Source organism: Maniola jurtina, chromosome 14, assembly GCF_905333055.1.
Source record: "Maniola jurtina chromosome 14, ilManJurt1.1, whole genome shotgun sequence".
Lineage (NCBI taxonomy): Eukaryota > Metazoa > Arthropoda > Insecta > Lepidoptera > Nymphalidae > Maniola > Maniola jurtina.
The window spans coordinates 5,660,060-5,678,223 of NC_060042.1; the positions used below are offsets into that span (position 1 = coordinate 5,660,060).

An 18,164-nucleotide genomic window follows, 5' to 3' on the forward strand; every position below is an offset into this window, starting at 1 on the left:
GGTTGGTTCCTCTCGGGTCGTAAATGCAGGAAAATTATCCTCGTCTATGGATATTTTGGATGGCACTGAGGAAGGGGGTACATAAATAGTACTTGCTCGTTTATAAGTACAATTGAACTCGGCCATTAACTCTCTTATACGTCTTTCTTTACAATACACAGGACAGGTCCGCAAAAATGCTGTATGTCTCCCCAAGCAGTTCACACATTTAAAATGGGTAGTCTCGCAGTTATCATGATTGCCGGTACATTTAGGGCAGACTATTTTTTTTGACGGACAGAATTTTTTAGTGTGTCCATATCTCCAACACTTACTACACTGCGTGACTTGAAATATGTAGCGTTCGACCTTCACTTTCATGCCATATATATAGATATATGGTGGTAAGGAGGAACCTTTAAATCCAAGACGTATAGTTTCACTTTCAGCCCAATCAGATGTTTCACTTTCTCTTCGGAACAGCCTTTTAATCGAGACCACTTCTATGTCGGACGTAATACTAGTTTGTATATCTTTTATATCAACATCCACTTCAATATCTCTTATGGTGCCGTATGACAGAGAAACCTCCTGCGATTTATAACATTTCCAACCCTTCTCTTGAAATACCTTTGATGTGACTAATTTTTCAGCACTGTTTTCATCATCAAATAATACAAAAATTTTGTAAGGTGAGACATATTTGACTTTATATATATTGGTAATATTTTCTTCTTTAAGGCATCTCGCTAATTCTATTTTTTTGGGAATTTTATCTTTACAAGTTATACATACTTCAATTTTATCTTTTTCTTCTTCTTCTTCCTTCGACACTCGTCTACGATTTCGTTTTTTATTCCTTGAATACACTGTCCACGATTCTTCTTCATCCGTCTCCCGTTGTCTCTTCTTACGCGCGTTATTTTGCTCATAACTCCTGTAGTCTTCCCAACCGTCCGTCTCTGGTAAGTCTTCATTAATACGTTCCGACTCGTCGTTCATCTCAGCTTCGGCTTCCGAATGCAATTCTGCGCTCGCCATTTTTAATGTAACGCATATTACATTCACTCAATACGGCGGCTAGAACACCCGCTTGTGCATAAAGCACGCTGCACCTAGCCGCCAAACCGGTTTCGAATATCACAGTGAAATAACTCACTCGATGCAACCAGATGCGACCGTATCGCACGGTCTACACCTCAATACTGAAGGGCTAACTTGTATCTGAATAAAAAATAAAAACCAGAAGTCTTCAAACTTCTATCTAAATAATAAAAATTAATTATTGTTCTATTTGTTTTATAGATAGGTATTATTAAGATATCTTTTAATTCAATTTAAATCACTAGATAGGTAAAAACACATTAAACCAACTGGGTAGTTGCTTCGCCGATGTAGGTATTTGAATACATATTATGTAATTATTATTATAGTAATAATTACAGATTTTCAATCGATCTTCTGACGGAATAATATTAATGGACCTAGGTATCTGTGTTATAAAATTGCACTTTTAGATTTTATTTAGTGCCGAATGCTGGCAATCATAATATTATGTAGGATGCAATTATTTTAATAATATAGTTACGTAAAGTATACTGTTGCTAGACTGTTGCATTTTCTATCATTTAAAAAGAAATATTAATAAATCTTACTTTCATTCTAATTATCAGGGAGAGAAATCTTACCTAACCGACCTCAACCTTACTTGGTATTTATTATATTTAAGTACTAAAGTACTTACTACTTGGTGATATTTTTTTTCTTTTTCAACAGTATTCGTGATACCGCAACGATGGGTGATGGCCATCATGGGTTTCCTGGCCGTAGCGAACGCGTACACGATGCGTGTGTGCCTCAACATAGCCATTACACAGATGGTGAGGCGGCACGCAGCGACTTCGGCCTACGAAGTCGGCTCGTGCCCTGGTGACGTAGATGAAGTGACAGATGAAAGCAAGGTGTGTAAAATTCCTTAGGTACTGTATGCATATAGCCATCATAAAGATGATAAGGCAGCACACGGTGACATCGGCCTACAAAATTGGCTCGTGACATGGTGACGTTGATGAAGTTGTAGATGACAGCAGGGTGTGTTATATTTCTTTCTCTATGAATCACACACAGATGATAAGGCGGCATGCACAGACATCGGTATACGAAGGCGGTTCGTACCCTGGTGACATCGATGAAATGACTGATGTTAGCGAGGTGTGCAAAATTCCTTAGGTAAGTAGGTATACTCTATGAACATAGCCAACATAAAGATGATAAGGAAGCACACGGCGACATCGGCCTACGAAGACGGCTCGTACCCTGGTGACGTAGATGAAATTAAAGATACATAGCACATATCACATGCAGACAGATACATAGCAAGATGATTCTTTACTCTATGAATATAACTAGATACCACACAGCTAGATAGTGAGGCGGTACCGGCCATTTAAACCTACGAAGATGGTTCGAGCCATGGTGACATGGATTCATCCATGTCACCATGGCTCGAAGATGGTGGCATGGTTAAAGATGATACACTACGGCAATACGTTGAAGGTAAGTGGTATAAGTACGGCGTTCATGCACTATGAACTTAGACATAGAGTATTTTCAAAACTAGCAAAGCTTGCTTCGTTATCGTGTTACTTAATTTAAAAAAAAAAAGATTTTGCTTGTGGTTAAAGACAGAATAAAATTTTATGTTTCCTCTACTTTGACGAAATGTCAGTGGGACACAAACGTTCGGGGCACCAGCCACCAGACTACGAGACTCTACGAGAGATAGTACAAATGAACGGATATCATGTAGATATCTAGATACGATTTTAAGACATCAAAATGTTAGGTCAGAATGCAATAAAACTGCAAGCAATTTTATTGCGTTTAGTATATAAACGTTCTCTTTCACAATATACCTATCTAGAGTACGTATGTAGCGCGTGTTTTGTTTTGATCTCTTTGTTTTGCGGTCAAGTTTGCGGTCATAAACCTATGCGGCCGAATAACAATTTGATCTGAAAGTGGAAGCCACAACTTGACCTTGACCGCAAAAGATCGCTGTGACTAATCCTTTACCGAAACAAAGTATCGCAATCTCAATCATCAATCGCACTTTACGCGAATAATAAAAACGGTTCAATTTAAAAATCTTTCACGGTTTCAATTGTTTTATTTTAATTTCAAAGTTAATTAAAAAGACGATCAGCGAGCCAATCTATTTTAAGCATGAAGTTAACAAGTTCTTTTTTAAATATGTAGATACTAGATACCTGATTAAACAAAGGCAAGGTGAAGAACAAAATCCAGAAATAGGTAGGCCGGAATTCGTATTATTTTTAATAAAAATATTAGCCATGCCAATTGATATTCCCCTTTCCCCTTCATCTAAGCGTAAAGTTTGTGCTAGAAGTAGGTACCTACGACAATTTAGTGCAACGGCTGGGGTTTGAACCACCCGCGCCGATCTTTCGGAATTCAGTCCACTCTAACCGTTGAGCTATTGAGGCCCTTAAGGTTACTTAATTGAGGTTAACCTGTACACTTTCAGAAAAGCCTTTAAAGTAAGTAAAAATACCTATTATTCGATTGTACCTATTGAGTTTGGAGCAGGTGGTGGGTCACTTCAGATTAGTTTAGATTGAAAACGCCTAAAACTTGCCATTGACTTCCACTCTACCCTCGCTCTGACGGAGTTAGGAAAAACAGAAAAGGGTAAGTAATTTCAAGATTCTTGACATGTGATGCCCATCATGTACCTACCTACAATTGAACACATCCATCTAATGGGCAGTTTTATTGTAGTAGCACATCGACAATAGAACCCAAATTGAATAAAAAGATGAATCATAGACAAGACAGTTTAGCTAACCATACAGATATCACAATGCACCATCAATCATATTAATGCGAGCTCGAAAATATTAATTGCCAGGTAGGTAACTAATTTTTGAAGACCTCCGTTATGCCTCCGTCTGATGCACCTGTGCCACTTTGCAATCAATTTTTCAAAATTTACACAGATTTTATCTTCGGGTTATTTTATAGCAATCAGCGCAAGTAACACGGCATACATTGATGCAGATGATGATTTTAAAACACAGGTAGACCCTATCTGTAGAATCCTATGATGTATTTTTGTGAACAGATTGTCGACGACTTCGATACCCTCTCACCACTATTGCTGGAAACCTCTCCTGATGGTCAATGTTTTCATCCTTTTAAAAGTTATCTAACTTCCAGCCATCTGATATTTACCTACCATTCAAATGAGGCAGGGGTCTAGTTTTAAATTGTGGTTAAAAAAATATATTTGTTAACAGGAAATAACTGGATACAATTGGGACGAAGAAACTCAAGGCATAATACTCAGCGCATTTTACTATGGTTACATAGTAACGCATTTGCCTGGTGGCATGTTGGCTGAAAGATTCGGTGGGAAGTACTCCCTCGGCTTCGGCGTGCTCAGTACTGCTGTGTTCACGCTGCTGACTCCATGGGCGGTGAACATGGGAGGCGCTACAGGACTTATCATACTTCGAGTTCTTGAAGGCTTGGGCGAGGTAAATTATTATTATACATTTTCCGTATTTTTCCAAATGCCCATTCAAATACTACTTTAAATGATGTCGATTGATAACTTTCTTCCATAAATTGATGCCCACCATCAGTGATTATTTAATTAGGTTCACCTATTTAAGGAAAAGAAAAAAATCCCTTAAGGTCCGCTAAATCGACAAAGGAAACTGATTTTAAGCGATTATATCTATCCTTTGGTATGTGGAGTACAGATAGAAAATGGCAATAGCTAAACATAATATCATTTAAGTCGAACTTGGTTAATACGACGAATTTATTACTAAACTAAGTCCTTAAAATTTCTTTAGGGTACAACATTTCCTGCCCTGAACGCGATGTTAGCTCGATGGGCCCCTGTGTCAGAGCGAGGACGAATGGGATCGCTGGTGTTCGGAGGTGCCCAAATTGGGAACATTGCTGGGACGTATTTCTCAGGACTTGTTATCAAAGAGACCGGTGAATGGCAATCGGTGTTTTATCTCTTCGGTAGCATCGGGATCCTGTGGTTTATTTTATGGGTGAGTAGGTATTTTAAGATACGCAGTATTTTACGCTCAATAATATCTAATAAGATTTTCAGAATCTGAGCTTTACCAAGCCATGCAGAAATGTTACACTATTGTAAAACTTTTTGACTTTGCTTTCAGTGAAATGCAATTAAAATTAAGTTAGACGATCGCAAATTGACTGTTAAATCCATTTTTATTTTCCAGGCGTTGCTGTGTTACAATGACCCCGAATCACATCCCTATATTTCGGACAAAGAAAAGAAGTACTTGGAAGAAGCTCTCGGCAGGCATCACAACAGCCAACCTTCAGCCATTCCATGGAAAGCAATTTTCATGTCCGTCCCCTTGTGGGCTCTAGTTTGCGCACAGGTATGTAAAAAAGAAACTATTATCTTAGTCCAAAACTGTTTTAATGATCCAAAAAGGCAGACCTTAAAATCGTAAAGTTTACCTTAAACATTCATATAGAAAGTTGATTTTAAGTAATGTTTTGAAATCAGACTAAAATTGCAAAATTGAGCGAATTGCAATGCCTGCCTACTAAGTACCTACTTACTTATTAAAAAAATATAATATCGGAATATTACTGAAACTCGAAAGACTTTATAAGTATACTTAAATTAGGCAATTGTAGGCAAGCCGATGTTAAATGATAGTGACAATAATAATATTATATACTAAGTAGGTACAAACATCGATTCTATTAGGCGTAACCATATTAGAACGAGGCCCTATGAAATATTTTACTTTATTCAATTTATGTATCCGGCAGATAGTAACCAACAGGAAAAACGAATTTCAACTGAATACCTACTTCAATATTTGCGTGATTACTTATCCATGAACACTGTCAATAAATTACGGTTCAAGATTGCGGACCTCACACAAATCAATGTTACGGATATTTTTAGTCAGGATTCCTTGAAAATTCACATACTTACCTACCTAGTCTGTAAATATATCATTTTTCACTTAATTGAGCAGGTAAACATATTCTTCACAGATCGGTCACGATTACGGATACTTCACTATGGTCACAGATCTTCCGAAATACATGACTGGTGTGCTAAAATTCGACATACACAGGACTGGTACGCTTGCTGCGTTGCCTTACGCCGTTATGTGGATAAGCTCTATCATCTTCGGTTGGTTATGCGACAAGATTGTTAAAAGGAAATGGATGACCGTTACCAATTCGAGGAAGACATTTACGACTATCGGTAAGTATCTACCTACTTAATTGCTATAATCAATAATGTGTGAATGTGAACGATTGCCTAGGAAAGCGAGGGAAAATTGAAAACTTTGAAGAGTAGTTTTAGCCAGAGATAATTATCCTGATTAAATACTACACTGAAACAACACCTGGCAAATACAATTTTGAGACGATTCATGTACGAGTCCGACTCGCGCTTGACAAGTCAAGGGAAGGATCCGGGCCGGTTATTCATACTTAACTTAATTTTGACAAAAATATTAATTAGTTACGGCCTTTCATCTTATGACGGCAGAGGTACTACAAACTATTGTAACTGGCCCAGAATCCTAACCTTGCTCGCAAGTTTAGAAAATATAAAAGATTAATCTCGATCGAACGTAATGAATTGACTTGTCTAAGAAAAGGAACTTAAGATAGAACGCTGTCAATCCAAGATTTATATTAGAAACATTCATATAATTTATTTGCATAAGAATAGAATAATAGAATTCGGTAAAAGCTCGCTTGATGAGGACATCAGATTTCGCTTAACCACTGCAGCTGTAGGCATGTAGTTATATGATTAAGATCCGCGAGGGCCCAAAGAATACTAATCGTTAGCCGTTTGAGAAAGCGTGTCATAATACTTAAGCCGAGGTATTGTGATGTGTTCCGGCAGATTGAGCTAATTGACATTGCAAGGTCGATAATTAGAATGCACGTCCGTTGCTTGCAAAAGTGAAATGTCGTTTGGTTTTGCAAGCTCGAATACTTAGACCTTTAAAGATTTTACACACGATCACGATAGAGACTGGTTTTAGCTAACCACATTATTAAGCGTTGCAAAAGCGTAGTTAACTTACCGGATGTACCGACCTACCATCAGCATCTAAGTCATCGAGTGTGGTAATCTAACTCCTTGGGATCGTTTTTGGATATATTTTACTGATTCTTTCAACTCTTTCTGGATTGCTTTCACGGTGTATTGACATTACTTTAGAGCAAATTGTACCACCTACCCACCTATAGAGCTAGGTACCTTCAAAAGAAGAGTGAATAGACTTTTGGGCAGGCGCGCTCTGTTCCACCTTTGCATTATGTCCTGTTTGGTGCGCAAGCCTATATAGTTAAAAAACAAGTGTATATAATTTTAAAAAATGATCTTTGGGAGCGACCTAATCAGCCCATCATACTCACACATCAGGCAAAGCAATATTAGGTACCTACCTACAGATCAGATGCTCAAATGAAAATCTAACTTTTAATTATACTTTCAGCATCCGTTGGACCAGGCATCTGCATGATTCTAGCATCATACTCAGGATGTAATACGGAAGCCGTTGTGATTCTCTTCACGGCATCCATGGGACTCATGGGTGCTTTCTACCCTGGCATGAAAGTAAACGCCTTGGATTTGACCAGCAACTACGCGGGGACGATTATGGCGATTGTAAACGGAATTGGTGCGATCACTGGCATCATCGCACCCTATCTTGTTGGACTGCTGACTCCTGATGTAAGTAATCATGATCATTAGGGCTTTGGATTTCCACCGCTAGACATAGATCTTTCTTTCCCAATAAGTACTACCAGACTCGGTAGGTAGGTCATCAGCCTACTTATCCAACCACTTCCGGCCACCCGGTGAGGTATTTACGAGTAGGTACCTAATATTGGACGAGTAGGTAAGTATTTCTATTTAGCCCCATCACGCGATGATAAAGTTCTTTGAAGTTTCTCTTTCACAATAGGTACCTCTACTTTACTGAATACAAAATCTGAAATAAACTCACAATTAAAAAAAAAAACCCGGACACTACTATTAATAGTGATATAGCTATAGCTAGTGGAAACACTATACATGACTGGTCTACATTCATAGGGTAGAAGAAAAAAAATAAGTGAAAGAGAGAGAGAGAGAGAGTAATAAAATTTCCTTTCCCACAGAGCACACTCACACAATGGCGATTGGTGTTCTGGATCACGCTGGCCGTTTTCATCGTGACCAACTTAGTATTTGTCGCATGGGCTTCTGGTGACGAGCAGTGGTGGAACTCCTCAGCGCAAGACCCGAAGAAGCAAGAGATTGAAGCCGCGACGAACCAAACAGTGCAAAGTGAAATTAAATTGTAATAAAGACAATTAGTTGAATGCAATCCGAATACCAGTTATTGGGAAACAGGATTGACTAACATTGACGCTGAAAAGAACAGGTTGTGAAACGATAGCAGACGCTGTTATCGATATTCAATCGATTTCTTATGTCAATTGAGTGATGAAAACGATTACGGAAATGTTCCAACTGCAGGAACCCATTGCAAAGAATGTGGCTAATTCTGTTGCACACAATCTCCACGTCTAGACGTATTGCTATCCCTTTCATAATGCTCACTCCGGAAAGCATAAGAAGAATAGCACTAGATTTAGCAAAATTAGCCACAATATCTAACGAAAGTATCTAGTTAATGTAACAAGAACGGATTAAAAAAAAAGTGAAACTGTGAGGAAAATTTTGATTCCGATTCGACTAAGCATGTCGAATAAAATTGTGTAGAAATAGAAAGTACAAAAATTGAATTATTTCGAAATATTTAAATTAATTTAAGTCTGAAGTATATAATCCAATATTGGCGATTCATTGAATCCTCAGCCAGTGCAATGTGATAATAATAAGTAATAGTTTAATAGCATATCCTGGTGATATGATAAGGAGTTATGGACGAAGAAAATTGATAAATACACACGTAGGTACATATCACAATGTATTGTATATTTAGAATAATGAAGGATGTGTCAAATGAGTCAGAGAACAAATGTTACAGAGAGAAAATATTTAGACAGGTGTTTTACGACTACGACCTGTCGATACTAGGAATATGATTATGAGTAGTAATAAGAAAAACGAATAATAAAACGTTGTAGAGTAAAATATAAAGTGTATAGTATAAAATTAAAAAAGCCGTTGGTACGTATACCTACGCTAAGGTTGAAATCTATAAAGCGTACTTTGACTTAAGGGTCATGAGACCGGCCTGCCCGCGAAATTCAAATAATTAATTTGGTGTTTTGCAATTTGTAAACTAATACGACAACGGTACGACAATTCAGTTAAAACGAGACAATTTATGCCAGCGGTATAACGCTGTCTCGTTTTAACAGTGTCTTAAGTCTAAGCAAAGTCAAAGTTCGCTCTATAGATCTCAGCCTCAGAAGTGTAGGTAAAGCTACGGTTTTCTTGACAGGCGGTACCTACCGCCCACATATGACATAGCGTCCGTAATTTACCGTCGAGAGAGTGGCGTTTCAAAACGTAACGTCAAATAGCGGTGGCGCCATTTGCATACTTAATGGCAGTCTTCGATGCTGAAGAGTTTTCAAAACAAAGAGGAAGCGGCACCGCTCTCCTAAGAAACTGTATCTCAAGGGCGTGTATCATGTCTTTCAATACGCTGAACGCGTTAGTCCTACTTTAAAGACGCTTTAGACATACAAAGTGCGAACAATTGTTCAAAACTTTTTTCATACAATTGAAGTCACGAAAAAGAGTTCGCGATGGATGAATTATTATCGATCTATTTGGTGGTACGAAGCTAGGCGCGCCGGCAGAGATGTCTATAATGCCGCACATTGGTTCAACTGTCAACCTGTGATATGACATAACAACGTCCTTAGTATGAAATTTTACATCTCATCAACGTTGATAAAATTTCGAGCGTCGAATTTTCTTTAAAGTAAAACGGATCGTTATTTTAAATCTCAAAATCCATACATGTACGCCGCTGACTGTAGTGTGAAAACTATATGTGCAATTAAATTGGTAGTATTAATTTTTGACTTTGATGCAAGGACTTTTTTCTAATTCTATTAAAGGTTAGTGAGATTTGGCGAGCGATATTGGTAAAATCTCATACTAAGCAAACTGAAATTATGCGCAAACGCCGTCCCTCGATCGCGTTGAGCTCTTTTTTCCCGGCACCAACTGAAAAAAAATTCGAACTGAAAATATCTTGCAGTATTTTTCATTTTTCATCGGGACATAATATAATAAAAAACATATATTTATTTGTTCACATAGAATTTTATTGTGAAAAATTAATGAAAGGCTGTGAACAAACTGTAAATAAGTGTTATTTTGGATACGTTTCATAATGTGCATTTTGTGCCATTCGGTAGATCTATATGTGTAGTTATAACATTATTTAATAATTAGGCCTAGAGACGACGGTAAAAGAAGGTAAGAAATGTTATTCAGTTTTATTGAACCCTGATTCAACTGAAGCATTTGGTGTCAAAAATAATATTTAAGTTCAAAAAATTGTATTTTATTAACCCCCGACCCAAAAAGAGGGGTGTTAGAAGTTTGACATGTGTATCTGTCTGTGGCATCGTAGCTCCTAAACTAATGAACCGATTTTAATTTAGTTTTTTTTTTTGTTTGAAAGGTGGCTTGATCGAGAGTGTTCTTAGCTGTAATTCAAGAAAATCGGTTCAGCCGTTTGAAAGTTATCAGCTCTTTTCTAGTTACTGTAACCTTCACTTGTCGGGGGTGTTATAAATTTTTACTTTACACTTGTTTAATAATTTTTTGGTGTACAGCTTTTGAAAAGGCAGCCAGTCAAATGATCATGATTCACTTATCACTATTTAGTAAAGTATTAAGCCATTACCGTAGTTTTTTTTTACCGTGGGTCTCTCGTACTATAATTCCTTCATTAGTGGTACTTTGAAGTATTGTTATTCTCAATCGTTATGAATCTGAATTGTAAGCTATTTATATGTGTGTATAACATCTGAGATATTAGGTTAATTTTGTACAATAATATTAATGGTATTACTTAATTGTTAAATAAAAATATGAAGTAAACTTATTTATGTATTTCATTTTAATTATCCATAGGCGCTTTTAAAAATATAAGTGCAGGTAATTCAGCGATCAAATCAATTCAGTTTTAGAAGGTAGATATAAAAATAACATATTACCAAACCAAATAATATGCTCACAGAGCGTTGCAATGCTGCAAAACAAATATTTTTATGTTATCTTATAATACTATTATAATTTTACATTTTTAAGCATAGAATTAGCAACAGTGGTTTAAGAACAGACCCAGCCTAAAATTTGGAAAAAATCCGCCACAACACATAATTATTTGAGTGTGGCGTACCTTAAATATTTTAAATAAAAAAAAATGTTACTATAAATAAATCAACACAACTTTCAGACAGCATAAGTTTCTAAGATATTTAAAAATTCGTAGTTGAGCACTTGAGTAGAACAGACGCTTAAATAAATACATTGTTGTATTATATATATTATATATTATACCAGCATTAATTATACAATATCCAATAAATAATAATGTATGACTAAATTATGCATTTTGAAATTTCAATATAACAATAACATATATAACATGATATTTAATAAGTGGCTTAATGAAACTGATATATAGACTTGTGGAAAAAATACAACTTCTGAAAAGATGATATTATGATTTCTATAAAAACCACGCGTTATTATTATGTACTTTCAAATCATAAGGTAAAAACATAGTTAACCCTATGTTTTAACGAATACTTATTTCACTGTTTAAGTGAATTTAATAAAACACTGACAATGAACATTGTTTTAAAAATTTATAGCATTGAAAATTCACAATATTAAAAGAATACACACAGAAACATCAATTACACAAAATTGTACAACATACTAATTACTACTGACACCAACGATACAGAATTCAATAAATAATATAAATTATACAATTATACATTTATGTATCTACAAATTATATTTCACTAAATAAGTATATTATTACTTAAGGAGAAGGCGTACACTTCAAATGCCACGCACACGAGCGATACTACTCGTTCATTTTTTATAAGACTTTGAAAGGAAAAGTATTTGGTTTATATATTTGATGAAAAATTAGGTATAGTTCTTGCAATTCATGAGCGCGCGTGAACTTTACTTATGGTTATGTCGTATAGATGGGCATTGCGTGAGTGTGCATGCCTGTCGCACCAACCAACCAAGCCCTCACAAACGCACACATTAGTTTACTTATACCGATACGACTTAAGAGGATAGTCTAGTTATATATTTTTCCAAATTTAGTATAGTAGTACCTTTTAACATAAGCAATATTTCTTTAAAATTAAAACGTATGAGCATGGTTCTTCATTATATCTACATTTCTAAAAATTATGAAAGTTGAACTACATTTACGGGGAAAAAAACGTTGTCGCTCTATGTATGAAAATTTACAACTAGACGATCCTCTTAAACACAAGCATATGAGCCATAGAGTAGGATTATATTAGGGTATAGAGTTATCGCTCCCAAGAATTAGGCGTAGTATGGAAGTCAGCGCTCCAAGCGATTGATGTACGAACTAATTTTCTCGTATATATACCTATAGCTATCACTGTCAATATCTATAGGTATAGCCCCTTGCCCATTGTATTTAAAAAAATCAGGGAATATTTTGACACAAGTTTAACTCTTTCATTGTTAGTTAAATTACAAGATATTAATATATTTTAATATACTAAATGTATAATAATTAATTAACTTGTATCTTGTTATAACTAACATAGCTGAAAGAGTTAAACATGTGTCAAAGCAGTATGGTATAGAAAATAAAATATAAATGATTCATTTTTTTCTTTTATTATAATATTGTAAGGCACAATTTTGGATATAATCATCTTCATTGAAATCCTTCTTCGCGCCACTTAAAATGCGATTAGTATTTTTACACCAGCTATAAAGGAATAAGTTGCAAGATACATCTATTATATAATCAGACAATTGAGTACCATGTTGTTTACATATTGTTATAAAATCGAAATTGCACTGGACAAGTATTAATGTTTTGATATAATTTTTTATGTTATACATGTTACTTTTTTTTTTTAAATATATACGTAACTACATCCTGAATGTTAGAAAACATCTCTACAGCTTTTATGGCTGGATATGTAAGAACATGTTTGCCTTTAATTCTTTCTTTACTTTTTATAAATTCAAAATTATTATGGTCATTGCTGTATAGATTATTCATACAAACTTTACAATTTTTGAACACATTCGTCCTAGCTTTTTTTATTACATACCCAGTTACATATTTTAAAACATCGAAAATTTTATCATCCGCCTTTTTTTTTTGTATGCCAATCAAGATATGGTCGTTTATTATTTCATCATATTCAATTTCAACTGGATCACTGTTTGAGGTTACCTTGGCTCTAAAAAAGATTTTTTTTAAGGAGTTGAACAACATTTTTTTGGCAGAATCTGCTTCACAATTGGACCCTTTGGAGTGGCTGGATAGATTATTAATCAGCACAGCAGCAAAGGCAATTTCGAAGCCAGCACACGTCGGATTTATATTTCGTACGCCGTGGCTTCGAATAGAGCCAAAAAAGTTCTCCAAAGGATCTTGATTGAAATGCCTCATCCAAAAGGCCCTCAAACAGTGATCCTTGAGCAACTTCTCTTTCAAATAAATAACATTTTCGATTGTCCAGATCCAATTATTTATAGATGGGACACTGCAACTTTTCCCATTCCTATCTACAAATTTCATAGATTTCAAGACTTCTTTTGCTTTTGTCCAAGTTTCTTGATGACTGGATGAATGAGTCACGGGCCCAAGCAATAGTTTCCCTGGATTTTTTACTGAGTTTCCAAAACTTCCATTCATCGAGTCGAAAAGTTCATCAAAAAACTTAATTAAGTCCGCAGTTTCCCTACTCTCTTCAGGTATTATTTTTTTATCTGTAACAAAGTAAATAAAAATATCTATGTAAAATGTTGCAAATATTAATATTCTAATAATGAAATATATCTGGGACACCGGCTATGAAACTTGTTTCTATTATGGCGCATACAGATAGAGCAGTGAAGGCAAGCAAAGGCAATTTGCTATACGTAAAGTTCTATACAATCAATCTCTATTATTATAAACAGTTATTAATCATAATTTTAAACAAATTAGTTGAATGGTTCAAAAAGAAGTTAACCATTCCTCACCTGCAAAATATCCCATACACTTGGCAACAGATGCGCTAAACACCTGAGTCGCACATTTCACCTTCATTTTTTTTATTTTAGCAGGTATGACATGGTTATCTGTAAGTTTTGGCAAAAATTTCAACCCTTTGTATTCCGGATTTTCTTCATATAATCTTATAATGTGATCCCATTTCCCAGTACATAGAGTATTATTTATTTTATATAAAACATTTTTAGTCAGCATATTATTCCTGATACCTTTGAGCATGTGTGGAACATCAAAAAGAGGGACAATTTCTTGATCATTGATTATAAAAATGTTTTGTTTTAGTTCTCTGTTATTTTTTAAATATAAACTTTTTGTTTCATTCACAAGTTCTTTGATGGCACTAACATTTGAGGATCCCTGATCACAAATGGTTGCTACAACTTTTAATCCAGTAGATTGCACTTTGCTTATAATAGCTTTGATTTGATTTTTTAATTCTAGTTTAGATGTGCTTCCGCTGCAAAACGTGTAAGCCAGTGGCTGCTTATAATTTTTTTGGATACCTCTTATCATGAAAACTAATGCATGGTCCGCGATTTTGTTTGCTGCTTTTATTCCATTATCTACATAACCTCTAATTAAATCTTTTTTTCTATTATAATCGAAATGAGGTGTGAGTGCCATCTCATCAAAAAGTAACACACATAATTTTTCTGTTTCTGACATTTTTGAAGCTCGTTTTTTTAAATGGGAAAATATGCTTTCATTTATGCCTGGTTTCAAGTTTGCACTAGAAATCATGCGACTTAAAGTTACAGGAGCAGGTAAAACTAAAAAGCTTCTAAACCATCTGTATGCTCTTGGTCCCATTTTATAAAATGCTAATGACAATATTTTTTCTTCTTTGGTGTATCTTCTTCCAAATTTTCCTTTATTAGCAAGATTAATCTGCATCATGAAAAACACCATGGCAGCAGTTGTAAAATTACTCGTAACTTTTAAAAATGTAGAATTTTCTGTTAATTTAAGTGCTTTCTTCAATTTTGTTGCATAGTTATCTTTGGTTTTTTGCATTTTCTTAATTTTTTCCTTAAGGAAAGATATTTCTTTGCATTGTGGTAGTCCACGTTTTACAGAACCTGTAAATTGAATAAATATTAATTAATGCACAATATGTATCCAAGCTGTCACAGCCTAGTGGTTATGATGACTCTTAATCAGAGGTTGGGGATTCGATTCTGGGCATGCACCTATAACTTTCAGAGATATGTGCATTGTAACAAATTAAATATCACTCGTTTTAACGGTTAAGGAAAACATCGTGAGGAAACCTGCATGCCTAAGATTTCTCCATAATGTTCTCAAATGTATATGAAGTCTGCCAATCTGCACTTGGCCAGCGTGGTGGATTTTGGCCATAACCTTCTCAAATTGAGAGCAGACCCGTGCTCTGTAGTTAGCTGGCTATGGGTTGATCATGGTGATGATGATGATGATGTATTAGTAAGAGAAAATATATTATTAACTAGCTGACGCCGGCGACTTCGTCCGCGTGGATTTAGGTTTTTCGAAATCCCGTGGGAACTCTTTGATTTTCCGGGATAAAAAGTAGCCCATGTGCTAATCCAAGATATTATCTATCTTCATTCTGAATTTCAGCCAAATCCGTCCAGTGGTTTTTGAGTGAAGGAGTAACAAACATACACACACACACAAACACACATACAAACTTTCGCCTTTATAATATTAGTGTGAAGTGTGATATTGTAATTTAACTATTAATGTACCTTTGAAGACAGGCTGGTGGATTTTTTCTTTACCATATTTCTTCTTTGTGAATAAATCTGTAAGAAACAGAAAAAAAGTCACTTTTAAAAGAGTATAAGTGAGAATATTATTTATACTAGCTGATGCCTACAACTGCAAAGTTTGGATTTTTCAACATCTTGTGGGAACTCTATGATGTTCAGAGATAAAAGTATGTGTAAGTCTGCCTGTGTCCATTTCCAAGTTCAAAGCAATCTATTTGTCAATTTTCGTTAAGATTGGTTCAGCAGTTAAGCCATGTAAAGGTAACAGACAGACAAGCAGACATTTCCGAATTAGTAATATTAGTCATGATCAACCCATAGCCAGTCCACTACTGAGCGCAGTTCTCCTCTCAAAATGAGTAGGGTTCAGGCAATAGTCCACCACGCTGGCCAAGGGCAGATTGTCAAACTTCACACACTCATGAAAACATGACAGAAAACTCAGACATGCAGGTTTCCTCACAATGTTTTCCTCCACCGCTAAAGCGAGTAATATTTAATTACTTAAAACCCATGTACTTACATAACTTTGAAAAGTTAAAGATTTACATCATAGCACTTGTCAATAACTGTATTTTTTACATTTCAATATCAGTGAGCTTATGCAAAATGAATACTAATTTACTTTAATAAATGAGTTCTGTTCGAGAACTATATCTCTTAAGTCTCTAGTATTGCAAGAGTACTAGAAAGAAAACACAATGTACATGTACTCACTATCAGAAGATGATGGATTGCTCAGATTTATGTCTTCAGCTTTATCCGATTGACCAACTATTTCAACATTTATGTTGCCAATTTCTTGCAGGGGCTTTCTACCGACTGGAATAATAAAAAATAGTCATAAATACATTTATTTCAAATTGATAGCTACAAATAATTTGTCGTAAACAAACTTTGTCTGCATGGATTTAGGTTTTTAAAAAACTTGTTAGAACTCTTTGATTTTCCGGGATAAAAAGTTGCCTTTAACAATTTCCGGGACGCAAGCTATCTCTGTGCAAAGTTTTATATAAACTGGTTAAACAGATGGTCCATTAAGAATAATGTGGGAACTCTGATTTTCCAGGATAAAAAGTAATGTCAGTCCCTGGTATGTTAGCTAACTCTGATTCATTTCTTCAAATCTGTTAAACTGTTAGGATGTGAAAAGCTAGCAGACAGACAGACAGACAGACACTTTCACATTTATAATATTAGTGTAAACTGCTAATGCATTGATATGTGCACCATGTAAAATTGTATGTTACATTAATATGATGCTTACTGTTAGAAATTGATGGTTTGCTCTGATTTATGTCTTCAGCTTTGTCCGACTGACTTATGATTTCAACATTGATGTTGCCAACTTCTTGTTGGGGTTCCCTACGTTTAATTAAGAATCCTGTAACAAAGTATGATAATAGTCCGTTACTACCAAAAATCATAACGCTATTTAATTTTTTTAAACATTATGTTACACAATAGAAATCACAAATGTTGTTTTTTAGAAACAAAGTTTATTTGAAGGAACAGTAAATAATTACAAAAATATACTAACCTGGTAGATTCAGGGTTGGTGTTGCATTGGCACATAGTCTATTGCTAGCAGTATGAAATCAAGCTTGAAAATGATGATGACATATTCTTCCATATTTATGAATGGTCTTGTTGTCCAGTGCTAATATATCTCCACCAATTGCATACAGCCAAGTACGAAATCGGTCGGGGTCTTTTTCAGGATTAGGAAAACGATGTAATATTGTTCCATCCAATCCTATAACAAACAATGACTACTACTACCACTATTGAGTATTTTATACCAATATATAAAAAACATAACTTACACCAGTGCCCTGTTTATCAAACGTTACAAGTCTACAAGCTCACAAATTAAATCTACCGCATTATCTGTCGGTAAAATAGAAGGTATGGTAGAATTACTTGTTATTTAAGTCAATGTTTAAAAATAAAACTTTTTTCAAAGACATATTGCAAATTTAAATAACCTCTTGTAAAACCTATTTTATTAGTTTTATGAATTATGATTAGAAATTTAACCATCTTTTCTGCAGATCTATAATTTGGCAAACATAGATGGTTT

The 18,164-nt window shown here is 35.1% G+C and overlaps 1 protein-coding gene across 2 annotated transcripts in view; it reads left to right on the forward strand.

Moving 5' to 3' along the window:
* Positions 1–9,341, forward strand: part of LOC123871745 (putative inorganic phosphate cotransporter) — a 51,588-nt gene extending 42,247 nt beyond the window's left edge. For both annotated transcript variants that reach the window (XM_045915684.1, XM_045915685.1), the window contains exons 2-8: positions 1,756–1,940; positions 4,299–4,538; positions 4,863–5,072; positions 5,268–5,432; positions 6,067–6,283; positions 7,539–7,777; positions 8,209–9,341. In XM_045915684.1, the coding sequence (XP_045771640.1) occupies positions 1,756–1,940; positions 4,299–4,538; positions 4,863–5,072; positions 5,268–5,432; positions 6,067–6,283; positions 7,539–7,777; positions 8,209–8,394 (1,442 nt within the window). In that variant the 3' untranslated portion in view covers positions 8,395–9,341. The remainder of the gene's footprint in view (positions 1–1,755; positions 1,941–4,298; positions 4,539–4,862; positions 5,073–5,267; positions 5,433–6,066; positions 6,284–7,538; positions 7,778–8,208) is intronic.
* Positions 9,342–18,164: the final 8,823 nt, after the last annotated feature.